At 40.3% G+C, this 17,364-nt stretch overlaps 2 protein-coding genes and 1 pseudogene across 4 annotated transcripts; 1 reads left to right on the forward strand and 2 right to left on the reverse strand.

Annotated features, from left to right (window-relative positions):
* Nucleotides 1-72: 72 nt before the first annotated feature.
* On the reverse strand, nucleotides 73-7,961 carry LOC119480756 (lectin-like). Of its 3 annotated transcripts, none has more exons than XM_037757305.1 (3): nucleotides 7,817-7,886; nucleotides 590-683; nucleotides 73-435 (listed from the first exon to the last, which is right to left on the reverse strand). In XM_037757305.1, the coding sequence occupies exons 2-3, from the start codon at nucleotides 677-679 to the stop codon at nucleotides 175-177; spliced, it is 351 nt and encodes a 116-aa protein (XP_037613233.1). In that variant the 5' UTR covers nucleotides 680-683; nucleotides 7,817-7,886; the 3' UTR covers nucleotides 73-174. The 3 variants fall into 3 exon arrangements, with proteins under 3 accessions (XP_037613233.1, XP_037613232.1, XP_037613234.1); XM_037757304.1 differs by lacking the exon at nucleotides 7,817-7,886 and adding an exon at nucleotides 972-1,128; XM_037757306.1 differs by lacking the exons at nucleotides 73-435; nucleotides 590-683 and adding exons at nucleotides 6,917-7,279; nucleotides 7,435-7,528 and having other exon boundaries at nucleotides 7,817-7,961.
* LOC119480758 lies at nucleotides 4,904-5,507 on the reverse strand (annotated as a pseudogene).
* A 4,047-nt stretch (nucleotides 7,962-12,008) lies between the features above and the next one.
* LOC119480757 (lectin-like) lies at nucleotides 12,009-13,012 on the forward strand. The gene is made up of 3 exons (XM_037757307.1): nucleotides 12,009-12,112; nucleotides 12,401-12,494; nucleotides 12,650-13,012. Exons 2-3 carry the CDS (start codon nucleotides 12,405-12,407, stop codon nucleotides 12,908-12,910), a joined length of 351 nt encoding a protein of 116 aa, XP_037613235.1. The 5' UTR covers nucleotides 12,009-12,112; nucleotides 12,401-12,404; the 3' UTR covers nucleotides 12,911-13,012.
* Nucleotides 13,013-17,364: the final 4,352 nt, after the last annotated feature.

Genomic DNA, 17,364 nt, shown 5'->3' on the forward strand with positions numbered 1-17,364 from the left:
GTTCATTCACAAGAGCTGTGATGCAGAGATACTTTATCCTGATTATAGCTCACAAAAGAAGAAACAAATTCATGCATTGTGAAAAATTGCTTTTATTTGATGCCAGATTACACAGCAGGCAGGTTTACTGGTGACTCAAGCTGATATCCAAACATGACTTTCACATACAATGAATCACTTCATGCCTTTGTCGTTAGTAGAGCTCCAAATCTGTCCACATTCCTTGTCCACCACCAGTTTGCCCTCGTTGGTCAGGTAAAGGCGGCACATGTTGCAGTCGCCTTTGGCAGAATTTGTGTGCCACTTGGGTTTGCTTTCCTTGTTGTACATGACCAGGTTGCAGTCAGCCTGCATGCACAGGCGGACAACGTCTGTTCCACCAGTGTCTGAAGCCCATATAGGCTTCCAGCCATAGAGGACAAAGTTACCATCCTCCTGCAGGCAGAAAAAGAAATGTTTGACTGTTATCAGAATGTGCATTTCCAAACACTTGTTCTCTTACTTTTGCATTAACTTGATACAGGTCGGTGCTCATGTATCATGCATCCTGATAAATATCTGGAGTGCACAAATATTCTGAGTTACTCACCTGGAAGACGGCCTTAAACTCCCCGTTGTTGGACACCAGAGAGTCTCCCTTGCGGAGCTCATCATTTTTGGACAAGTAGTTCCTGCTCATGATTCTGCAATAAAAACAAAATCTCTCTTGAATCCATATAAAACACTGAAAATGCATCATCAAACATATGTTTTGTGAGTTGGTTTGACATTTAATTTATTTAACAGCAGTTTCTACTCAATAGTAGTTATTTTTCACCGTACATTAGTTATACCCACAATAAGACTCATGCACATTTCATAAGCTTAACTTCAACAGCACAGATTTAATAATTAACTGCAATGATTCCTTCATGCATTAAACTCTGACATGTATGAATCCATCCATCAGTATAAAAGTGTAGAATACTTACAGGGTTGAATGTCCTTCCTAAGTCAGACTGCGAGCAGAGGAAAAGGAGTGAAGTGCAAGATGTGAGATTCACTCCATTTATATACCAAAGCTGGGGGTGGAGAGAGGAAGGGAGAACAGAGAGGGGAGTGCCGTGCCCCTCTTTTTTTGAATGAGAACTGAATGTGCTTTTCCTCTTCAACTGCTTGAACCCCCACAAAACATCGATAAAGTTGTGCAGGTACTTGTGACAAAAGCATGAAGGCTGACATGTTTGACAGAGGGACTGTCATTGATGGATGTGAAAGAGGGATAAATACGTTGATACCAATCGATGATGTATTATGAAACGGTAATTTGAGATTGTGTCCATTTCTTTATTATTGTTATTATTTACTTATTTATTTATTTATTCATCTCACTTATTATTGTAAGTGCTGGTATTATTATTGTTATTGATATTATTATCATATGTATATACTGTATTATACATATATATTTTACACATTTATTTTCTTTTTGTTTTGTTTTTGCTCCCCCTAACTCTACACATAAAAGGAAGGATGTCTGTATGTGTTTAAAATTAGATGTATGCCATATATGACCATCTAGCCTCATGCAATGCCAAACACACACCCTTAATCCACATCACACACACACACACACACGCACACACACACACACACACACACACACACACACACATGACACTCCCATATTAAGCATTTCCTCCAAATGAATGAAGTGTATTGTCACAGCTGACCTTATAATGTAAAGTGCTTGTATGTGTGCACCATTGCCTGCGCCCAGCTGCAAAATACCAAGATTAAACACTTGTTCGGCTATTTAACTGTAAGAAGAACTGATACTTTCACCTTCCTCCAACTTAAAAAGCAATGTCTGATAACAATACACTCATCTCAGAGTACAAAATGTTCCTTCCCAAGAAGAATGCAGAGGGGTGGGTCCACATTTACATATTGATCTAAATCCCCTTTTGGCAGTGAATTCAACATGTTTGTAAGGTTAGCTACACCCCTGGCATCTCACCATAGAAGATGACAAGACACAACACGAGAGAGGCTCATATGAACCAAAGTCTGGGGGCTGTTTTTCTAGCTTGTAAATGTAAAACTAGATCAAACAGAACTAAACTGGAGATTCAAACTAGGTAGAACTTTGCTAAAATGAGATTAAAACTTGGTAAAAATGAGTTTAAGCTAAAAGGTGATTAAAACTAGGTAAAACAAGAGTTAAAAGGAGATTAAAACCAGGTAAAACAGAGTTCAGACGAGATTAAAACCAGGTAAAACAGAGTTCAGAGGAGATTAAAACTAGGTAAAACAGAAATAAAAGGAGATTAAAACCAGGTAAAAGTAAAAATAGATAGAACAAAAGGAGATGGTTAAACATGGTTTAACCTGGTTAAATAGAACAAAAATAAGATTAAAACCAGGTAAAACGGAGCTAAACGGAGATTAAAACTGTAAAACAGCGCTAAACGGCGATTAAAACTAGGTAAAACAGAGCTAAAGGGAGATTAAAACTAGGTAAAACAGAGCTAAAGGGAGATTAAAACTAGTTATTACACAACGTTGTAGAATACTCAATTCTGATTGGTCAATCACGGCGTATTTCTTTATAGCAGACATCGACGTGGTGACCAGCTCGCTGTACATTATCTCTTACGTAAAACAGAGCTAAAGGGAGATTCAAACTGGGTAAAACAGAGCTAAAAGGAGACTAATAGATTAGATAAAGATTATACACTTGTCACGTAACTGGAAGATAAAGCTCCAACTGTCACCTCCCTCCCTCCAGACAAAAAGCAATGTGTGATGAAAATACATATCATCCTCTCATCTGAGTACAAAGTGACACTCTGTTCACACCCCCAAGCAGAATACAGAGCAATAAATCCCCTTTTGGCAGTGAATTCAACATATTTGTAAGTTTAGCTACACCCCTGACATATAGGGGACGTATGTTTTTCTCACCATAGAAGATGACGAGACACGACACGAGAGACGATCATATGAACCAAAGTCTGGGAGCTGTTTTTCTACCTTGTTTGCCAGGTTTTACATCAAATTACCACAGCTCATCAATGCTGCAAACTTAAGCCGTGGGCACACTGCCCTTCAGGCTCCCGTGACGGCAGCGTCGCGTCGTGGCTGCGTGATGCACACATAGGGTGTTCACACTAGAGGCCAGTTAGCTGCCTGTCGGGAGCGTGTCTGCTACCTGTCAGCTGTGTTTCAGCTGCAATGAGGTGAACTGGTGTGTGTGGGGAGTGGCTGACGAGTGAATGAGAAGCAGGTGAGGAGGTGGGCGAGGCGGGGCGGGGAAAGCCTGGCACAGCTGATGAAGGAAATGTTAACAGGTGTGTACGTGGGACGGGATGTCAGGTGAGCAGGAGCTGGAGACAGGGGCCCAATCCCAACGTCCACACTCAATCCGACCCTTACACCCTCCCAATCCATTTGTGGTCACACTAACAGCTCAATGAAGCTCCTTCTTTAAGGTGGAGGGTATTAATACAGCAGTCACTTTGGGAGACCAACTTCCCTCTCTTCAGCAAGGAAATAAATATCAGAATCGGAAATACTTTATTGATCCCTATTGAAAAAGTTGTTCATTCACAAGAGCTGAGATACAGAGACACACTTTATCCTGATCATAGCTCACTACAAAGAGAAAGAAGACATTAATTCATGCATTGTGAAAAATTGCTTTTATTTGATGCCCAGATTACACAGCAGGCAGGTTTACTGGTCAAGCTGACATCCAAACATGACTTTCCCTTCATGCCTTTGTCTCTATCAGAGCTCCAAATCTCATCACATTCCTTGTTCAGCACCAGTTTGCCTTCGTTGGTCAGGTAAAGGCGGCACATGTTGCTGTCGCCTTTGTGAGTGTTTGTGTGCCACCTGGGTTCGCTTTCCTTGTTGTACATGACCAGGTTGCAGTCAGCCTGCATGCACAGGCGGAGTGTCAAGTCTATTATAGATTTTTCCTAACAAGTGCCTTTAATTGTATTTAGTGTGACTATTCCTCTGTCTGTAACCTGCTAAGTCTATTCATCTAGGCAAAAAATAATGTTTATTAAAATGTATGTAAAAACCTAAATAGTGCATTAAAACAAATCAGTAAGATAATGTAAAAGAAAGGTGAAAAACAGCTATATAATGTATCTTTAAACAGTAAATTAACTGTAAAATACTGTGAAATTAATAAAAAAAAAACAGTTCAAACAGTATTTTTCATTAACAGTACAAAGCTGTAAATTTCAGCGACACTATAATAATGTTAATTTTACAGTAACATAAAGGCAACCCTGCAGCCAGTTCTTTACTGTTATTTTAAATTCTTAACAGTGTATATAAATCTTATCACATGGGCATTTTAATAAATAAATTAAATTTTCTGTGCTACATGTGATAAACCCCTTAAAGAAAAAACCTTTGCCTGATCTTGGATGTCTAAAAAGCAGGAGTTTTCCATGTGTTGTGGCACTATAGGGCACAATTACCACATGGATAATTCTCGTCTTTTACAGGAGCTAAAAGAGTCTGTTTTGGATCTGCTTTAATGTTGGCCCGTACCAGCTTGAGGCGTAAATTAGGACCTCTTCTATAAACAAAGAGGGGAGGGTCCTTGAAATGCTGAGTCAGAGTCCAAGATAGGCTAGATGGTGTTCTTGAGGATATAGGCCTGAGGGGTAGAATACTTACACAGTTGAATGTCCTTCCTCCGTCTTTTATTACCTTTTATTATATTAATAGCTACTGTCTCTCACTCAACACGTCAATTTAAGCACCTTCATGCATGAGTGTTTACTGTATGTATGATCTAATATGCTGGCAAGTGTGTTGTGTGATGCAGTGGCTTGGAGCCAAGGACTAATTTCCCCGCGGGGGATGCTTCTTACAAGACACACTTTGGCAATTCATACATTGGGAAAATTGCTTTTATTTGATGCCAGATTACACAGCAGGCAGGTTTACTGGTGACTCAAGCTGACATCCAAACATGACTTTCACATACAATGAATCACTTCATGCCGTGGTCTCTATCAGAGCTTCAAATCTCATTACAATCCTTGTCCACCACCAGTTTGCCTTCGTTGGTCAGGTAAAGGCGGCACCTGTTGCAGTCGCCTCTGAGTGTTTGTGTGCCACCTGGGTTCGCCTTGCTTGTTGTACATGACCAGGTTGCAGTCAGCCTGCATGCACAGGCGGGCAAGGTCTGTTCCATGAGTGTCTGAAGCCCACAAAGGCTTCCAGCCATAGATGACAAAGTTACCATCCTCCTGCAGGCAGAAAAAGAAACGTTTGACTGTTATCAGAATGTGCATTTCCTAACACTTTTTCTCTTACTTTTGCATTAACTTGTCCACAGATAAGTGTTCATGTATCATGCATCCTGATAAATATCTGGAGTGCACAAATGTTCTGAGTTATCTCACCTGGAAGACGGCCTTAAACTCCCCGTTGTTGGACACCAGAGAGTCTCCCTTGCGGAGCTCCGCATTTCTGGACATGTAGTTCCTGCTCATGATTCCTGCTCATATAAATTTATAAATGTGTGCAGGTTTTTTTATGGGTGCAGATAAGTGTGGAGGTGTATCATTAACTCACAACTGCTAATATTAACGAGATCCTGACAATAGACTTCCTTGACCGGCCCTTCCAAAGCATGAGGAGGTGAACTCTGCCAAAAATGATATGATTCCCCAAAACAGCACTCCCGTCAGACCTGATAACACAGCTCAACATTCGCTCTTGTGTTGTTGTTGTTGTTGTTGTTGTTGTTGTTGTTACCAGAGAAGAGTGGGTCAAAATCTACACAAGACGGCACATGGGGTGTTCAGCCAGGCATATTTAAATTTACACATAAATGTTAACATTTTAAGGATTTAAGATGGTTGATTAAAAAACCACATGAAATCAGAGATATGCAAGCCTCAGACTATATTACACACCTGGTTTATTCATCAACCATTTCTTTAAATTTTGATTAATGAAGTTTGATAAAAACAACCTCTAGTCTCGTCAGGGAAGAAGCCTGGAAATAGGCATTAAAAAACGTTAAATTAAAAAACCCAAATTGGCGTCGTCAAGGTAATGACATATGTCGCCTCAAAGTGCTGTCCCATTCGTGTTTATACCATTTGAAGCCCCCTGCAGCCTCTCACACTCAACCAGGTAACGTCAGGCAAGTCCCTCTGAGGGTCCAGGGCTTAAGGTCTTAGGGGGGACATTGGGATCGGGCCAGGGACACTGAGCCAGGCCGGCAAAACGACAAAGAGACTAGAGAGTCCCCGTGACAACTGGGATTGTATTATTTATTATCTGGTTTGATTATACCTGGTTTTATTATTTTAATCTATTGTCTTTTATTACCTTTTATTATATTAAATAGCTACTGTCTCACACTCAACATGTCAATTTAAGCACCTTCATGCATGAGTGTTTACTGTATGTATGATCTATGTTCTATGTGTGCATGTGCTGGCAAGTGTGTTGAGCGATGCAGTGTAATTTTGTATGCATATGGAGTAAAGGCATTAAACTACCCAACAGTATATAAAGCTGTTAATATTATCTCCAACTATTAAAATGCTTCATACAAAGATCTGAATACTTCTTCCACCACTAAGACCCAGTACCAGTCTGCTTCACTGAATAATAACATTTATTTATTTTTATTTTCATGTCGTTATGTTGTAAACCCCCTGTGTTTTAGCTACTTCTAACATCTGAGTGTAACACAACTCATATTTCAACTCAGTTTCCATGTTTTATTTGCTTTGAGTTCACAACAAATGTGGCTAAAAATCACACAGTATATCTATTCAATATGTTTAACTGTCACTCTGTAAGTAAAAGAGTTGTTCATTCACAAGAGCTGAGATACAGAGACACTTTATCCTGATTATAGCTCACGAAAGAGGAAACAAATTCATGCATTGTGAAGAATTGCTTTTATTTGATGCCAGATTTCACAGCAGGCAGATTTACTGGTGACTCAAGCTGACATCCAAACATGACTTTCACATACAATGAATCACTTCATGCCTTTGTTTTGATCAGAGTTCCAAATCTCATCAGATTCCTTGTTCAGCACCAGTTTGCCCTCGTTGGTCAGGTAAAGGCGGCACATGTTGCTGTCGCCTTTGGCAGAATTTGTTTGCCACCTGGGTTCGTTTTCCTTGTTGTACATGACCAGGTTGCAGTCAGCCTGCATGCACAGGCGGAAAACGTCTGATCCATCAGTGGCTGAAGCCCATATAGGCTTCCAGCTATAGAGGACAAAGTTACCATCCTCCTGCAGGCAGAAAAAGAAACGTTTGACTGTTATCAGAACGTGCATTTCCAAACACTTGTCCTCTTACTTTTGCATTAACTTGTCCACAGATAAGTGTTCATGTACCATGCATCCTGATAAATATCTGGAGTGCACAAATATTCTGAGTTACTCACCTGGAAGACGGCCTTAAACTGCTCGTTGTTGGACACCAGAGAGTCTCCCTTGCGGAGCTCATCATTTTTGGACAAGTAGTTCTTGCTCATGATTCTGCAATAAAAACAAAATCTCTGTTGAATCCATATAAAACACTGAAAATGCATCATCAAACATATGTTTTGTGAGTTGGTTTGACATTTAATTTATTTAACAGCAGTTTTTACTCAATAGTAGTTATTTTTCACCGTACATTAGTTATACCCACAATAAGACTCATGCACATTTCATAAGCTTAACTTCAACAGCACACATTTAATAATTAACTGCAATGATTCCTTCATGCATTAAACTCTGACATGTATGAATTCATCCATCAGTATAAAAGTGTAGAATACTTACAGGGTTGAATGTCCTTCCTAAGTCAGACTGCAAGCAGAGGAAAAGGAGTGAAGTGCAAGATGTGAGATTCACTCCATTTATATACCAAAGCTGGAGGTGGAGAGAGGAAGGGAGAACAGAGAGGGGAGTGTCATCTTGAACTGCTTGAACCCCCACAAAACATCGAAACCTTGCAGTCAAAGTCAGAATCATCAATGTCATTACTCATTGATCCCCGGGGGGGACTTGATCAAGTTGTGCAGGTACTTATGACTATGTTTGACAGAGGGACTGTCATTGATGGATGTGAAAGAGGGACAAATACGTTGATACCAATCGGTGATGTATTATGAAACATTGTGTCCATTTAAAAAAAAGTTTTTTTTACTTTATTATTGTTATTATTTACTTATTTATTTATTTATTCATCATTCAGCATTTCTGATTCTTACAAACAGTCCCTTTAAAGGGACTATTTGTAACTTTCAGAAATGCTTCTTAACAGCAACACCTGTGGCCGTGAAATCAACGAAAGTCAGCGTCGGGCTCGCGCTTGCTCGCTCCAAATATACCTGAACGAGCATCGCTCAAAACAGTGAGGCGACACACGTCAGCTAAAAGCACAATATCACTCTACATTTCAGCTGCTTGGCAGTAATGTTAGCTGACCAGACGAAGGTCTCTCCATGAACATGATTTAGATCTGATCCTTGTGTTGGCTTTTCCTGTCTCAGTGCAGGCTGAGGTAGCGGGGCTCTGCAGCATGTCTCCCTGCTCTCTCCGCCCGCAGCCGGAGAGACCAGAGGAGACACCGGCACCCGGTCGGTAACGAGAAGACAACGTAACTCTCTGCACAGCTCCGTCACTTCACAAGACACGGGAAACCTCTGTTGGTCTGGAGGAGCTGCAGCATTTATTTCTGCACAAACGTCCCCTGTGCATTCACTAGATATTCTCAGAGCTAAACTAACTCTTTGCAGTGTGGAGTGAGCGCGCGTTCACGTCTAGAGGTGGAGCGAGACATCGAGGACGCGTGCTGTCTGAGTGAAGGCGAGCAGACAGAGGAGGAGGGTACAGCGGCTACACGCGAACGCGCATATGCGAGCGTGCATGTGTGCCGACCCGCTACATTTATACGCTTACAAAGTTACAAACAGTCCCTTTAAGACAACTATTTTTGTTTTTATGACATTTTATGTTAAATATGCATAAGAGGCATTATCTAATGCTAACTTTTGGTGAATTTAGGAGAAATCTACAGACGCAAATAAACAAAATAGTAAAATAAACACCTAAATGTGTATTTTGGCTTTATTCTTTCCACTAGTCCAGAGGTGACCAAACCTTTTTTCCCTTGGAGGGCCAACAATGAAATTAAATGGTGAACCACGGGCCAAAAGCAAACACCACTGTATTGTTTTTATTAAGATGCAAAATAGCCCCGAATCTCAAAATTGACTAGTGCATGAAAAACAATGTTTTTGCCTGGAAAGTCTGAAAGTATAATCAGCAATATGTTGTCATTTGCTTTCATGCCGTCTGTTTTCACAGTAAGTTTTGCAGCATTGATGAGCTGTGGTAGTTTGATGTCAAACAGAAAACAGCCCCCAGACTTTGGTTCATATGATCGTCTCTCGTGTCGTGTCTTGTTATCTTCTATGGTGAGAAAAACATACGTCCCCTATATGTCAGGGGTGTAGCTAAACTTATAAATATGTTGAATTCACTGCCAAAAGGGGATTTATTGCTCTGTATTCTGCTTGGGGGTGTGAACAGAGTGTCACTTTGTACTCAGATGAGAGGACGATATGTATTTTCATCACACGTTGCTTTTTGTCTGGAGGGAGGGAGGTGACAGTTGGAGCTTTATCTTCCAGTTACATGACAAGTGTATAATCTTTATCTAATCTATTAGTCTCCTTTTAGCTCTGTTTTACCCAGTTTGAATCTCCCTTTAGCTCTGTTTTACGTAAGAGATAATGTACAGCGAGCTGGTCACCACGTCGATGTCTGCTATAAAGAAATAGCAGACCGTAGAACGACGTGATTGACCAATCAGAATTGAGTATTCTACAACGTTGTGTAATAACTAGTTTTAATCTCCCTTTAGCTCTGTTTTACCTGGTTTTAATCTCCCTTTAGCTCTGTTTTATCTAGTGTTAATCTCCTTTTAGCGCTGTTTTACCTAGTTTTAATCGCCGTTTAGCGCTGTTTTACAGTTTTAATCTCCGTTTAGCTCCGTTTTACCATGTTTTAATCTCCTTTTTGCTCTGTTTTATCTAGTGTTAATCTCCTTTTAGCGCTGTTTTACCTAGTTTTAATCGCCGTTTAGCGCTGTTTTACAGTTTTAATCTCCGTTTAGCTCCGTTTTACCATGTTTTAATCTCCTTTTTGCTCCGTTTTACCTGGTTTAATCTTATTTTTGTTCTATTTAACCAGGTTAAACCATGTTTAACCATCTCCTTTTAGCTTTGTTCTATCTAGTTTTACTTTTACCTGGTATTAATCTCCTTTTATTTCTGTTTTACCTAGTTTTAATCTCCTCTGAACTCTGTTTTACCTGGTTTTAATCTCCTTTTAACTCTTGTTTTACCTAGTTTTAATCCCCATTTTAACTCTTGGTTTACCTAGTTTTAATCACCTTTTAGCTTAAACTCATTTTTACCAAGTTTTAATATAATTTTAGCAAAGTTCTACCTAGTTTGAATCTCCAGTTTAGTTCTGTTTGACCTAGTTTTAGTTTTACGAGATAGAAAAACAGCCCCCAGACTTTGGTTCATATGAGCCTCTCTCGTGTTGTGTCTTGTCATCTTCTATGGTGACATGTCAGGGGTGTAACATGTTGAATTCACTGCCAAAAGGGGATTTAGATCAATATGTAAAATGTGGACCCACCCCTCTGTATTCTTCTTGGGAAGGAACATTTTGTACTCTGAGATGAGATTGCTTTTTAAGTCTGAGGAAGGTGAAAGTATCAGTTCTTCTTACAGTTAAATAGCCGAACAAGTGTATAATCTTGGCATTTTGCAGCTGGACGCAGGCAATGGTGCACACACACAAGCGCTTTACATTATAAGGTCAGCTGTGACATTCATTCATTTGAAGGAAATGCTTAATATGGGAGTGTCATGTGTGTGTGTGTGTGTGTGTGATGTGGATAATGGGTATGTGTTTGGCATTGAATGAGGCTAGATGGTCATATATGACATATATCTACTTTTAAACACATACAGACATCCTTCCTTTTATGTGTAGAGCATAGGGGGAGCAAAAACAAAACAAAAAGAAAATAAATGTGTAAAATATATATATATATATATATATATAATACAGTATATACACATACACATATATTCAAGATTCAAGATTCAAGATTCAAGATGTTTATTGTCACGCCGGTTGTACAGGTACAAACGTGTGAAATACTTTTCGCTGGGAAGCTCCATTAAATAATAAATGATATTACATTTACATTTACATTACAATTATAAAAGGAAATACTTTATACAAGGGCATATTAAGAACATATGTATTAAGAATATATACAGTATATACAGTATAAGAAATATTTTTGTGTAAGAATGTGTCGAATTAATTATATGACCTCCTTGGTCTTTGAGATGTTCAGGGAGAGGTGGTTGTTCTGACACCACTGTTCCAGGGTGGTCACCTCCTCCCTGTAAGCCATCTCGTCGCCATGGGAGATCAACCCCACAACTGCTGTGTCGTCCGCAAACTTCACGATGGTGTTTGAAGCTCTTGTTGACACACAGTCGTGGGTTAATAATAATAATTATTAATAATAAAAAATAGATGATGATGATGGTCATGATAATAATATCAATAACAATAATAATACCAGCACTTACGATAATAAGTGAGATGAATAAATAAATAAATAAATAAATAAGTAAATAATAACAATAATAAAGTAAAAGAAACTTTTTTTTAAATGGACACAATGTTTCATAATATATCACCGAGTATTTGTCCCTCTTTCACATCCATCAGTGACAGTCCCTCTGTCAAACATGTCATAAATACCTGCACAACTTGATCAAGTCCCCCCTGGGAATGATTAATGACATTAATGATTCTGACTTTGACTGCAAGGTTTCGATGTTTTGTGGGGGTTCAAGCAGTTGAAGAGGAAAAGAACATTCTGTTCTCATTCAAAAAAAGAGGGGGACACTCCCCTCTGTTCTCCCTTCCTCTCTCCACCTCCAGCTTTGGTATATAAATGGAGTGAATCTCACATCTTGCACTTCACTCCTTTTCCTCTGCTCGCAGTCTGACTTAGGAAGGACATTCAACCCTGTAAGTATTCTACACTTTTATACTGATGGATGGATTCATACATGTCAGAGTTTAATGCATTGAAGAATCATTGCAGTTAATTATTAAATGTGTGCTGTTGAAGTTAAGCTTATGAAATGTGCATGAGTCTTATTGTGGGTATAACTAATGTACGGTGAAAAATAACTACTATTGAGTAGAAACTGCTGTTAAATAAATTAAATGTCAAACCAACTCACAAAACATATGTTTGATGATGCATTTTCAGTGTTTTATATGGATTCAACAGAGATTTTGTTTTTATTGCAGAATCATGAGCAAGAACTACTTGTCCAAAAATGATGAGCTCCGCAAGGGAGACTCTCTGATGTCCAACAACGGGGAGTTTAAGGCCGTCTTCCAGGTGAGTAACTCAGAATATTTGTGCACTCCAGATATTTATCAGGATGCATGATACATGAGCACTTATCTGTGGACAAGTTAATGCAAAAGTAAGAGAACAAGTGTTTGGAAATGCACGTTCTGATAACAGTCAAATGTTTCTTTTTCTGCCTGCAGGAGGATGGTAACTTTGTCCTCTATGCCTGGAAGCCTATATGGGCTTCAGACACTCATGGAACAGACGTTGTCCGCCTGTGCATGCAGGCTGACTGCAACCTGGTCATGTACAACAAGAAAAGCGAACCCAGGTGGCAAACAAATTCTGCCAAAGGCGACTGCAACATGTGCCGCCTTCACCTGACCAACGACGGCAAACTGGTGCTGAACAAGGAATCTGATGAGATTTGGAACTCTACTAACGACAACGGCATGAAGTGATTCATTGTATGTGAAAGTCATGTTTGGATGTCAGCTTCAGTCACCAGTAAACCTGCCTGCTGTGTAATCTGGCATCAAATAAAAGCAATTTTTCACAATGCACGAATTTCTTTCTTTCTTCTTTCTCTTTGTAGTGAGCTATGATCAGGCCAAAGTGTGTCTCTGTATCTCAGCTCTTGTGAATGAACAACTCTTTTACCTACAGAGTGACAATTTAACATATTGAAGAGATATACTGTGTGATTTTTAGCCACATTTGTGGTGAACTCAAAGCAAATAAAACATGGAAACTGAGTTGAAATATGAGTTGTGTTACACTCAGATGTCATCGTTTTGTTATCCAATCAGGCTAAAACTAGGACTGGAACTAGCTAAAACAGAGCTAAACATGTAGATTAAAACTAGGCAAAAGAGAGCTAAAGGGACATTAAAACATGGTAAAAAAAGAGAGCTAAATTGAGATTAAAACTAGAACAGAGCAGAAACAGAACTGACAAGATCCTAACAATTGATTTCTTTGATATTCAAAGCATGAGGAGGTGAACTCTGACAAAACTGATGCGATTCCCCAGAACAGCACTCCCTTCAGACCTGATAAACCAGCAGTAGTAGATAGATTGTGGCTTTGCGCGTGCATGTGAAATGCGCGTGCATGTGCGTGTGCATGTGTGCGTGCGTGTGTGTGCGTGTGTGTGTATGTGCGTGGGTGTGAGTGTGGGTGAGTGTGGGTGTGTGGGTGTGCACGCACGCACACACTGGTGACCCTGGTGACCTTTTTGTAACCCTAGGGCAGCTGTTAATTATTGGTAGTATACAGCATATGGGAGATCCTTCTTTTCTCTGCTGCTTTCCTCTTCTGTGGGTGTTTTTTTTTCTTCCTGTTGGTATTCTGGACTCAGAAGCACTCAGGCCCAAGCTTCCTCCTGTGATACAACAAAGCGTTAGTCATCCTTGGTAGTAACCAGAGAAAGTGCTGTGTCCGGTGTGCTCACTCAATCCTCTCTATTGGCTCAAGGGCAGGAAGCCCTGTATTACGAGGGGACATGCAAACGCATGAAAATGTTTCCCATTGTTGACCTAAAGTACCCTCGTGCTCAGACTCCAGCATTCTGCTCTGTACACACTATATTTTTTCTGTGCATTTCAATAAACAGCAGCGTGCTCCTCAGTCAAATTAAGGTGAAAAGCAGAGTGGTGGAGTCGAAGGCCTCCCGTTAATGTTAAGTAGCTTTTTTCCCACCGGGGGGCCCCCGAAGCTCCGACTGCTCTAATGTCAGACGCGGAGACTGAAAGGACTGGCTGGACTTCCCCATGGCAACCGTACTCATCAAGAATTACCCAGGATGCTTGTTGCTTTTGATGCGACTTTTTCTCCTAAACCTCAGAAGTTCCCAGCCGCTGAGAGGTTTATTCCTCTTTGTTTGGTCCTCTCTCGCGCTTTTGCTGAGAATGATGAAATTTAGAGACATTTTTGCTTAACCTTCATAAACTATGATGTCGGGACTGCTGGCGCCACCCATTTTTTAAGAAACACACACATACACACAGTCTATCTCCCTTTCCCTCACTCCCGGGCTTGTGTCGTGATGAAGGCTCTGTCACTCCATCCTTATTACCAGAACAGAGGTCAGTGCAAGTTTACCCTTACATCACTCAGACTCTGACAGCGGCAGCACTCTTTCGCTAAGAGAGAAAAAGGAAGAGACGTATAGAGAGAGGGAGAGAGAGAAGGAGAGAAATGATTCTAGTTTATGGGGGGCTATATTCATCGAAGCATCCCTGTCTCCCACCGCCAGCCATTGTTGGTGTGAACTCAAGGAGTCAGTCAACCAGCTGAGTCCTGTCTGTGTTCGCCTGCCATTTAGTGAGATGTGGAGGCGCGGAGGAAAAAAAGGAACGAGAGCAGTACAGCACATATCACAGGAGGAAGCTTGGGCCTGAGTGCTTCTGTGTCCAGAATACCAACAGGAAGAAAAAAAAACACCCACAGAAGAGGAAAGCAGCAGAGAAAAGAAGGATCTCCCATATGCTGTATACTACCAATAATTAACAGCTGCCCTAGGGTTACAAAAAGGTCACCAGGGTCACCAGTGTGTGCGTGCGTGCACACACACACACACACACACACACACACACACGCACGCACATGCACACGCACATGCACACGCACATGCACGCGCATTTCACATGCACGCGCAAAGCCACAATCTATCTACTACTGCTGGTTTATCAGGTCTGAAGGGAGTGCTGTTCTGGGGAATCGTATCAGTTTTGTCAGAGTTCACCTCCTCATGCTTTGAATATCAAAGAAATCCATTGTTAGGATCTTGTCAGTTCTGTTTCTGCTCTGTTCTAGTTTTAATCTCAGTTTAGCTCTCTTTTTTTACCATGTTTTAATGTCCCTTTAGCTCTCTTTTGCCTAGTTTTAATCTACATGTTTAGCTCTGTTTTAGCTAGTTTCAGTCCTAGTTTTAGTCTGATTGGATAACAAAACGATGACATCTGAGTGTAACACAACTCATATTTCAACTCAGTTTCCATGTTTTATTTGCTTTGAGTTCACCACAAATGTGGCTAAAAATCACACAATATATCTATTCAATATGTTAAATTGTCACTCTGTAGGTAAAAGAGTTGTTCATTCACAAGAGCTGAGATACAGAGACATACTTTGGCCTGATCATAGCTCACTACAAAGAGAAAGAAGAAAGAAAGAAATTCGTGCATTGTGAAAAATTGCTTTTATTTGATGCCAGATTACACAGCAGGCAGGTTTACTGGTGACTGAAGCTGACATCCAAACATGACTTTCACATACAATGAATCACTTCATGCCATGGTCTCTATCAGAGCTCCAAATCTCATCAGATTCCTTGTTCAGCACCAGTTTGCCCTCGTTGGTCAGGTAAAGGCGGCACATGTTGCAGTCGCCTTTGGCAGAATTTGTTTGCCACCTGGGTTCGCTTTTCTTGTTGTACATGACCAGGTTGCAGTCAGCCTGCATGCACAGGCGGAAAACGTCTGTTCCATGAGTGTCTGAAGCCCACAAAGGCTTCCAGCCATAGAGGACAAAGTTACCATCCTCCTGCAGGCAGAAAAAGAAACGTTTGACTGTTATCAGAACGTGCATTTCCAAACACTTGTTCTCTTATTTTTGCATTGGTAAATGGACTTTGCATTTTGCTTTTCCAGTCTTCCGACCACTCAAAGCGCTTTATAATACAAGTCAGCATTCACCCATTCACACACACACACACACATTCATACACTGATGGCAGAGGCTGCCATGCAAGGTGCCAACTTTGCCCATCAGGTTCTAATCTCAATACTCATTCACACACCGATGGCTATGCCTTCGGGAGAAATTTGGGGTTAAGCTTCTTGCTCAAGGACACATCAACATGTGACCCGGAGCAGCATCATATTTTTTGTATTAAAGATGGAAAAACAAATAGATAACACTCCCATACTACATTTCCTCCAAATGAAGTGTACATGTCACAGCTGACCTTTTAGTGTAAAGTAAGCTCTTGTGTGTGCACCATCGCCTGGGCCCAGCTGCAAAATACCAAGATTATACACTTGTTATGTAACTGGAAGAATTAGACCAGATAAAGAGACAAATGTCACCTCCCTCCAACCTAAAAGTAATGTAATGAAGAAAATTACACTTTGCTCCTTCCCATGTTTGCACATAAAATATTGCCACTGTGGACATCTGGCTCTGGCAGAGAAATGTCAATATGCTGCAGATACAGTAAGTAAATTGCACACGTAATTATACAAATGATGAGCACAACAACTTCAAGTAATATTCTTTATCTGGTTGCATGCAACAAGAACGTTTTTGTATGCAACACAAGATAATCAGATATATGTATTTTTTTGCTTAAGAGATAAGTGAATGTTTGTCTCTGAAGCACCTACTGAATACACTGATGTCGACTATCTATTGGCTCCTCTGTGTGGAGCAGCTGCAGTAAAAGATTTCCCTTTCCTCTCTCATCTTCTTCTCATAAGAACGTGACACTTTGCTCTTTCCCAAGCAGAATACACAATGTGAAAGGTAGCGTGAGAAGAGTTTGGTCTTTAACAAGTCTAAACACAACACTTTTGATTACCATCTATCCCATTTTGGCAGTGAATTCAACATATTAATGGCTGGCTATACACCCTGACCTTTAGTAACGTAGTGTTTTTCTAACCATAGTGATAGAAGATAACAAGACAAGACACGAGATAAGCCCCAGTTATGTGTTAAGATAAAAGTCCGGAGGCTGTTTTTCCATCTTGTTCGCCAGATTTTGCTTCAAACGGCACATCCATCAATGCTGCAAACTTACTGTGAAAACAGACGGCATGAATGCAAATTTTAGAGAACATATCGCTGATTGTACTTTCACACTTTTACAACATTTTGAATGCAGGACTTGTACTCGTAACGAGTATTTTTA

Source organism: Sebastes umbrosus, chromosome 21, assembly GCF_015220745.1.
Source record: "Sebastes umbrosus isolate fSebUmb1 chromosome 21, fSebUmb1.pri, whole genome shotgun sequence".
In the NCBI taxonomy this organism is placed as follows: Eukaryota; Metazoa; Chordata; class Actinopteri; order Perciformes; family Sebastidae; genus Sebastes; species Sebastes umbrosus.

Bases quoted from the DNA above. Each gene is read 5' to 3' on its own strand.
- LOC119480756 (XM_037757305.1), bottom strand. From the start codon at position 679: ATGAGCAGGAACTACTTGTCCAAAAATGATGAGCTCCGCAAGGGAGAC. The intron at 436-589 runs GTGAGTAACTCA...TTCTGCCTGCAG, and splicing joins AGTTTAAGGCCGTCTTCCAG to GAGGATGGTAACTTTGTCCT.
- LOC119480757 (XM_037757307.1), top strand. From the start codon at position 12,405: ATGAGCAAGAACTACTTGTCCAAAAATGATGAGCTCCGCAAGGGAGAC. The intron at 12,495-12,649 runs GTGAGTAACTCA...TTCTGCCTGCAG, and splicing joins AGTTTAAGGCCGTCTTCCAG to GAGGATGGTAACTTTGTCCT.